Raw genomic sequence first — 9,126 nt, 5'->3', positions numbered from 1 at the left:
TAAAAAATAATTTCTAGTAGAAATACAAAATAAGACAACTATAGTTCGATCCTTCCTCATATTCTCGTATATAGCACAAATTTTAATACATCAAGCTGTCTTTTATTAAAAAAAAAAATTGTTCATCTTGTGACAACTCAATAATAAGTATATTTTCCCACTTCACAATAATAATAATAATAATAATTAAAAAAAAAAAAACTATGATATAAGACATAAGGTACCCACCAAATTATGATTTATCATCAAAAAATTATTTTTCTTTTGACTTCATATATATATATATATATATATATATATGAAAAATAATTATGTTTAAGCCTACATTTTCTTCTTCTAGGTGGGGGCATACATATATAGCTTTTGAATTTGTTCACTAAGTGCGCAAGGCGGCTGAAAAAAATTGTAAGTTTAATTTAACCAAATATTTATTCGTGCTCGATATTTACGTTGAATTACATAGTAAATATTTAAAAATATAATAAGAAAATATATCATTAAGCATAGTTATTAAGTGATAAATGTTTACGTTTTAGGGCAAAAAAATATTTTACACAATCATATTACTTATAAGGTAGTAATAGATGTATCCTTCTGACTTACCTTTTTGTTTCATATATAATGTATTTTGACTGGTAGTAGAGTTTAAGAAAGCATGACTTACGACTTTTAACACGTACCAAAAAATCATTAAAATTTATGGTCTTGAACGTGTCGTGACATACGATGTCCGTAAGGGAAAAAAATATGAAGTTTTGTTGGGACATTTGATGACACATGTCAATAGGGAAAAAAATATGAAGTTTAAAGTTATGGAGTTCCGAAATATTCTTTCTAAGCAGACATAAAACGAGATTAAATCGACGTTACTGATATGAAAGTGAAAATCGACTCTAAGCAAAATACAAACGAGATTAAATCGACGTTACTGATATGAAAGTGAAAGTCGACTCTAAGCAAGAGACAAATCACCTGAGCTCGCATGGAAAACTCGCTCAAGTGTTTACTAGAAGGATTAAGACCTAAATGATCGTAAAAGATGATTGAATCGTTCATAGTTATCGCGGATTAACTCAGAGTAACAAGGCTACTCTTACCCTCAAATGAACAGATCCAAAAACAACATTTGACATCTCACACGAAAAACTCCGTTCGATCCTCGAGTATTGAACGATTAAAAACTCCAGTTGTTCATAGTTATTGTGGATTAGTTTAGAGTAACAAGGCTAGTCTTGCCATCTTCGAATGAACAGTGGAGGAGGAAGGATTCGTCAACTACTATACCTCAATCCCGAACAAGTCCCAAACAAAAATATATATATTTAATAATACAAAAAAGGAAAGACAATAACTAGATGATTCAATATAGAAAACGGCTTATGCATTTAACAATAGTACTTGTTCATAATAGCCGCAGACAAGGTGTCTTCAATAAAAATTAGTGGTATAAAGCCAAATTTTAATATAAGGACGCACGTAACAAATATATTATCAATAATTTAGAGTTAATTTTTTATTATTACGTATTACTTCTTAGAACATATTAAACATTTAACTTCACATATTAATATTATTATTTATAAATTACGGACTAATTTTAATTAATAAGATATTAGACATTTGTTTGCAATGCATTAACTTGAATATTATTGTGAAAACTTTATTTATCAATAGGAAGATTTGATAAAAAATTCTAAAATATTTTTAATAAAAAGTAGATAGTTCTTCTTTTTAGAAAAAAAAAAATTAAATCCTTTATCTTTTACATTTTACAATCTTTAATATTATTTTAAGTGAAATTAAAATGAAAAAATTACACATTATAGATAAAATAATTTAATATTGCATGGTATGGTTAATGTTTTAAAAAATTACAATTCATAGTTAATAATTTTTAATAATTACATGGTATGGTTAATGCATATATCAAAGGCAAATAAAACTTTCTCTCTCGTAATTAATTTTTTGTTTTATCTCTTAGCGTTTAACGGCAATAGATCATTCTTTTATTGGACGTTTATTGAGTTTTTCCCCTACACATACTCTGTATTTTCTCATGAAAGATTTTCTTAATTCAACTAAATTGTTATCAATTGTATATTATGTGTTAATTATCATAGTGTATATTAAATAACTATATATATATATATATATATATATATATATATATATATTTGCAGAATGTATATTGAGTGTGTACATATACATTTTGCATAGTGTATATACAAATATATAAAAAAAAAAAATTTTTAATTCAATCGTTATTTTCTTAATACAACTAAATTGTTATCAATTATATATTATGTGTCAATTATATATGCATATACCTATAAGTTGTATATTAATTGTTTATATGCTGTAATTGCATAAGTCGTATATGTATAAGTCAATTGTACAAAGCGTATATGTATAAGTCATATATATCAATTGTATATGTCAATTATATAAGTCATATATGTATAAGTTGTTAATTGTATATGTACATCTATTTTTTTTTTTTTTTTAATTTGTATATCTGAATGTTTGCATATTATCATAGTGTATATTAAATATTTGTATATATACATTTGCAAAAGGGGAGCCTTGGAGTAACAGTTAAAGTTGCTGCCACATGACCAGGAGGTCACGGGTTCAACCCTTGGAAACAGCCTCTGACAGAAATGCAAGGTAAGGCTGCGTTATGATACACCCTTGTGGTGGGGCCCTTCCCCGGACACCGCGTTTATTGCGTATGTACATATACATTTTACATAGTGTATATACAAATATACGATTCTTGAAATTATAAAAAGTAAAAGAATGAGAAAGACCGGGGGGGGGGTTAAGAGGGAGAGAAAGGATATGCAAACTTTAACCATGCCTTGTAATTATGGACGGAAAGTTACATAAATTCATATAAATGTTTTGGGGCCTCAAAATTTTCGAAGCCTAAAGCAAACGCTTTACTAGCCTTACCGTTGAGTCATCCCTGGCTACTGAACCAAAAACAAGCTAAGCAGCTACAAAATTTTCAGCTAGTAACGAGGCTAGTCTTCCCCCGCCCCCGAGAGGTGAAGGTGGTTGGGGAGTGGGGGTGGGGTTCCTCGACTACTACGCCCTAAATTGTACGAACTCTTTACTTTCGATGCCGCACTCGTGTTGGATTCTCCAAAAATACACTAGCTTTGACGAAAATATATATGTTAACAATACAAAAAAGGGAAAGACAATAACTAGATGATTGAATATAGAAAATGTCTTATGCATTTATCAATAGTACTTTTGTTCATAATAGCTGCAGAACCAAAAACAAGTTAAGCAGGTACAAAATTTTCAGCTAGTAATACAATTATTGCCTTGCCTTGGTACTAAAAAGCAAGAATCTTTAACAACCATATAACAATATTGTTGTGAACACCAACTTCCTCGCGCGCGACGATTTTACACTTACTGAAGAGAGCTGATATGTGGCCTGCAATAAAACTTACCACCAAGCTGTATGTATGATCTCTATCACTATCTATGATTTGTCTGTACTTCCCTAGTTAACACGACGAGTTTGTGAGTTGAAAAAAAAGGTTCTACATCGACCCCAGTATGAACGCGTGAATCTCAGACCAGCTAGAAACGGTATAGAGAACACCGGAGAGTCTGTTCCAGCGAGATGAGTCGTCTCCTGCAGCAGAAATCTTCTGTTTCTCAACGATGCCAGGGAACAGCGGGATAAAAGAGACGCCAAAATGATTTCCAACTCTCGTCAGACTTGAGCTTGGATTAAGCACAATGCCGATATCTGCTTGTAGCAAGCAAAGCAAATCACTCGCGGTATCCCCAACGTGAACTGTTAGATTCTTTTTGTCGCTGCTGCAGTTGTTTAAAATCTTACTGAACGCTTGAATCTTGTCGATGGGAGATTCGACTTTCTTGACAATTTCACCGGTGGATAGATTTTCTTCGAATATAAACTCGTTGGCGTGCACATTCAGAACATCCAGAACGCCTGTTCAAATCACGGCAAGAAAAGGAAAGTTCTTTTAGAGAGACTGTCAACCTCAACTTACAAAACCATGTTGCTCGGACTCTCCAAAAATACACTACTTATGGAGGATCCGACGCGCACACGTTGACATTATTGAATAGTGTGAGCAACAGCGCTTACAAGTTCACCACAGTAGAACTAAAAGGGTGATACGTCAACAGATTTGACTCCCTACTGACAAGTGAAATCATATCGGAACATTTCTTCCAGACCATAGGAACTGATTATCTGTGATGTTTACGTTGTCGAGCTTAAAAGGAAAAGATGGATATAAGGAGTACACTATGTTGCTTGGACTTTTCAAAAATGTCAACGGGTGCATGTCGGATTCTCCACAACTAGTGTATTTTGGAGAATCCGACACGCGTGCGGCATCAAAGTGAAGAGTCCGCACAACTTAGGGAGTACACATCAACAAACATCTGGTACAGGAAAAAGTTATGCGGAATAGGGAAGGAATGGAGGCGGAAGCAGTAGTAGATATGATGAACGGGGTACGTTTCACAAGCAGTGGAAGAATGAAATTTACTTGCACTTGAACATGAGGAACTCGAAGACACAAGATTATCGATGAAAATGTAGACCATTAACAATTTTACCTGACAAAAATTATTATCGAAGGGCACATTTTCAACTAAATACGTTTTCAAAGTTGCCATTTGCAAGAACGTACCTGATGAAAACGCAGACCTTATAAGGTCACCGCACCAACAATAGGAGAGGACATGAATGTCTGCATTCAACTGTTCGTTTTTTATTATGCTGTGGAAAAAGTTGTTACAACCATCCCGAAGAATCATCCGCTCCCCAGCTCGCTTTATGTCTTCAAGGTTCAGCCCTTTCAGTACACCAGATTCACTCACCCTCGTATTAGCTCTTTTCTCAAAATCTGAAAGCTGCTCAAGCGCTTTATGCAGCCTTTCGTAATCAAAATTTTCAGCTGTGAAGTAGGAATGAATTCTTCGAAATCAAATTCATTTCAAATGCGCTGATGATATCCTACAATTTGAAGACAAAAATAAAGAGTTTACCTTTTTCACCGAGCAACATTGTGTCTATGCATTGCTCATATTCTTCGGTATACTGCTTAGAAAGATCTTCCCACGTACTTCTCAAATCTGCTGACGACAATCTAACAAGTTCATTCTCCGGTTGATTTTCACCAGATTTTGGTGCTGATATAATTGCAATTTCTGCCAAGATGGCTGAAGAATCAACAGCCGTGCATGTCATATCAAAATTAAAGAATATCACAAGCCGTTCTTCAGAAGGATTGTGCTCTCTTGATATAGGGATGACGGATTTCTGATCAAGTGGCTGCGCTAACAGGAACCCCAATTCAAGTTTCATTGCTTGCTGATAAAGCTTCTCAATGATGTCGAGCTCTTCGCCTGTCAAAGAGACGCTTAGTTTGTCCAACCAGCTCTCATTTTGCAGCGCCAATCCCTATATTCAGAAAACATAAGCGAGCCACATTATGTTAATCGTAAACCAGCAGAATTCAGCAGTATGACATAGAAAAGACACGAACCTCGAAACCTTCAGATGCATAATTTTCAATTATTCTCTTATACGGATGAGTTGTTTCTCCCGCAAGAAACACCAGTAGCTCCTTACCAAGGTAAGCATAAAGCCTAATGCCGGGAACCATAGCACCAAGGATATAAGCTGCCAACTTAGTTCTCTCGAACGGTGTAGCAAGTGTAGCAGTTTTTACTCCTTCAATCTTTCCTGAGGTTGTAGCCAGTAAGAAATCCGTGTATTTGACTGTTCCCGGGTTTAGAGCACACTTCTTGACCATATCGGAGTCCCACTCCTAAAAGGGATTACAGATTTATTCAACTTAAGAAAGAAAATGGGATACATAAGATTACTCGGAAATATTTTGATGTATAGCACTTCAAATGCGATATTCATAAAAAAAACAACCATGAAGTAATATTGATATCAATAATTTTACACTTGACAAACATTCGCTATTGAGAGTCTGGAAAGTTTAAGTTGAACATTCAGCACTGATTTCATCCTATTTACCAAGTCATCGCAGGATAGAACACAGGGAGTGATATTAACACTTGGCATATTGATATCGTGTTATTTCCGTTCATTTAACATTTTCCTCACTAGTCTTCACAAAATTGCTGTTGCGAAAAAGCATGAGACATATCTGTTCCGATAGCCATCCTACAAGAAAACCACAGTACTCTGACTATTCATATAATTCAGTGCAATACCCATTGACCGTTGCTGGTCTAGTTTAAGCTTGTCTTTTCGTGCCCATTGACTTCAGATTGAACATAGTGATAACGACATAAGAAGCATCTACATAACAAATACAAAACTATGACACCCCCTTGCATGCTTAAGTCTAGACATCTGGTGTGTGGATGACATAACATGGAGGCTGAACGTTGGGTAAACCCAGCATTAAGGTAGGGTTAGGTTCAAGGTACAAGTGTCAGAGTCGGACCCTGAAAAGAGTGGATGCAATAACGGAATAGTACCAGATAAAAGTCGCTGAGCAGAACTAGCGGTGTAAAATTCCCTTTCTTTGTCAGTGTCATTCAGATAAAGGTTTAAGTTAAACGACTCAGTTCCAAGACTTATTTAAGATCACATGTTTGCTGCACCAGCACATTCCGACAGAAAAACTGTATTACAATTATTTCGAGCAAAGACAAGAACCATTCGAAATCACCTGTTATACACAGTCAACTACTATACCGGAAATCCACGAGAGTAAAACATTGTCAACTATAATAGATGCTAGAACTAAAGGTGAACAAGAAAAAGAACAGTATATCGTACTTGAATAACCGTATCTTGCATCTCGAGTTCTTTCATGACATTTTTCCTCATTTCACTAAGGCCAACCTTTGCATCATCATCGTCAGTACACTCTATTGCAGCTTCATATCTGCAACAAATTTTTGTTTTTTCTCAACTTTCCATGAACTTCGTAGACAAAACAACCTAATTCAGCTCCAAAGTTACTCAATAAACGAAAATTGGTAAAACAAATAGGGAATAAAAATCTTTCCAAACAAGGATTAAGCTTAACAAGCACAAAAAGACTACTCAATTAGTCCCAAGATTCAAACTGAAAAACATTAACGAACATTTTAAGAAATGTATATCTTACCACCATTTTGATTCAATAAAAGATAGCAACTTAAGTACTTTATCTGCAGTTATCGCAAATGGAAACTCTAATTTCAAAAGTACAAAGAGTTAATGGTCAAAAACTCACCTAAACTATCACTTTTTCACGAGTGTCGTACCTCAATTATCCATTGTTCCATTGTTCCTACCTAAACTATAACTCTCTTTCTATTAAAACGTATCTGAGTTGGACTACATGCACATGTTGCTGAATGAGAACAAATATTTAGCCAACTTAGCTTCAAGTGGTCTGTCTTTCTACTAAAACACATCTAAGTTGTCCTACATGCGTGTGTTATCAATAAAAAATAGCGCAACCCGGTGCACTAAAGCTCCCGCTATGCGCAGGGTCCGGGGAAGGGCCCCACCACAAGGGTGTATTGTACGCAGCCTTACCTTGCATTTCTGCCGGAGGCTGTTTCCAAGGCTTGAACCCGTGACCTCCTGATCACATGGCAACAACTTTACCAGTTACTCCAAGGCTGCCCTTCCATGGTTATCAATAAGAACAAATATTTAGCCAACTCAGCATCGAGTTGTCTCTCCTTGTATTAAAACACATCTAAGTTGGCCTACACACACCTGTTTTTGATAGGAAATAAATATTTGGCCAATTCAGCATGAGTTGTCTCTCTTTGTACTAAAACACATTTGAGTTAGCCTACACGCATCTGTTATTGATTGGTAACAAGTATTTTCCCAACTCAACATCGACTTGTCTCTCTTCTGAGTTGGCTTACACGAGCCTATTGTCTATTGGAAACAAATATTTGGCCAACTAAGCATTTAGTTGTCTCTCATCTGAGTTGGACTACACGAGCCTATTGTCTATTGGAAACAAATATTTGGCCAACTAAGCATCTAATTGTCTCTCTTTCTATTAAAACACATCTAAATTGGCCTACACGCGCCTGTTGGCGATTGTGAACAAATATTTGGCCAGCATCAAGTAGTCTTGCTTTTTATTAAAACACATCTAAGTTCGCCCCATGCACCTATTTTCAATTGGCAACAAATATTTTTGGCCAACTCAGCATCGAGTTGTCTCTCTTTCTATTAAAACACATTGAGTTGGCCTACACACGCGTATTGTCAATTGGCAACACATATTTAGCCAACTCAGCATCAAGTTGTCTCTTTGAATTAAAATACATTTAAGTTGGTCTACACGCGTCTGTCCTCAATTGGGAACAAATATTTAGCCAACTCAGCATCAAGTTGACCCTTTTTTCTATTGAAACACATCTAAGTTGGCCTACACGCGCCTGGAACAAATATTTGGCTCAGTCAGCATCGAGTTGTCTCTCTTTCTACTAAAACATATCTATGTTGGTCTACACACGCCAATTCTCAATTGGAAACAAATATTTGGCCAACACAGCATCAAACTTACCAAAAAAGTAGCAATAGTTTCGGCATGTTTTTGACCATTAACTCAAAACCAAAATAACACAATCCAATTCAACTCCAAAGTTACTAAATAAACAAAAAATGAATAAAAACAAATTGGGAAAAAAATCTTTCTAAAAAATGAGTTGGCCTACACGTGCCTGTTGTCGATTGGGAACAAATATTTGGCCAACTCAATATAGAGTTGTCTCTCTTTGTACTAAAACACACCTCGATACTGAGTTGGTCTACACATGCGTGTTATCAATTGTGAACAAATATTTGGCCAACTCAGCATCAACTTTAGTTGGCCCACACGCGCGTGTTGTTGATTGGGAACAAATATTTGGCCAACTCAACATTAAAAACAAAGTGATAGTTCAAGAGTGTTTTTGACCACTAACTCAAAAACAAATTGACACAATCCAATTCAACACCAAAGTTACTAAATACAAAAAGAGATGACCCTCTCGCAAGTTTCATACCTCAACTTTCCATTGTTCCATTTTCTGCCTAAACCATCACTCTCTTTTTATTAAAACACATATGAGTTGGCC

General features: G+C 35.3%; 1 protein-coding gene across 1 annotated transcript in view; it reads right to left on the bottom strand.

The window, feature by feature from the left end:
- Window positions 1–3,227: 3,227 nt before the first annotated feature.
- The window catches only part of LOC107871400 (bifunctional TH2 protein, mitochondrial), a 10,974-nt gene continuing 5,075 nt past the window's right edge, over window positions 3,228–9,126 (bottom strand). The window contains exons 2-6 of the mRNA XM_016718329.2: window positions 6,827–6,935; window positions 5,550–5,834; window positions 5,050–5,464; window positions 4,692–4,958; window positions 3,228–3,979 (exon numbers count right to left, since the gene is read on the bottom strand). Of these exons, the coding sequence (XP_016573815.2) occupies window positions 3,561–3,979; window positions 4,692–4,958; window positions 5,050–5,464; window positions 5,550–5,834; window positions 6,827–6,935 (1,495 nt within the window). The 3' untranslated portion in view covers window positions 3,228–3,560. The remainder of the gene's footprint in view (window positions 3,980–4,691; window positions 4,959–5,049; window positions 5,465–5,549; window positions 5,835–6,826; window positions 6,936–9,126) is intronic.

Source organism: Capsicum annuum, chromosome 5, assembly GCF_002878395.1.
Source record: "Capsicum annuum cultivar UCD-10X-F1 chromosome 5, UCD10Xv1.1, whole genome shotgun sequence".
Lineage (NCBI taxonomy): Eukaryota > Viridiplantae > Streptophyta > Magnoliopsida > Solanales > Solanaceae > Capsicum > Capsicum annuum.
This window is presented reverse-complemented; position numbering and strand designations above follow the sequence as displayed.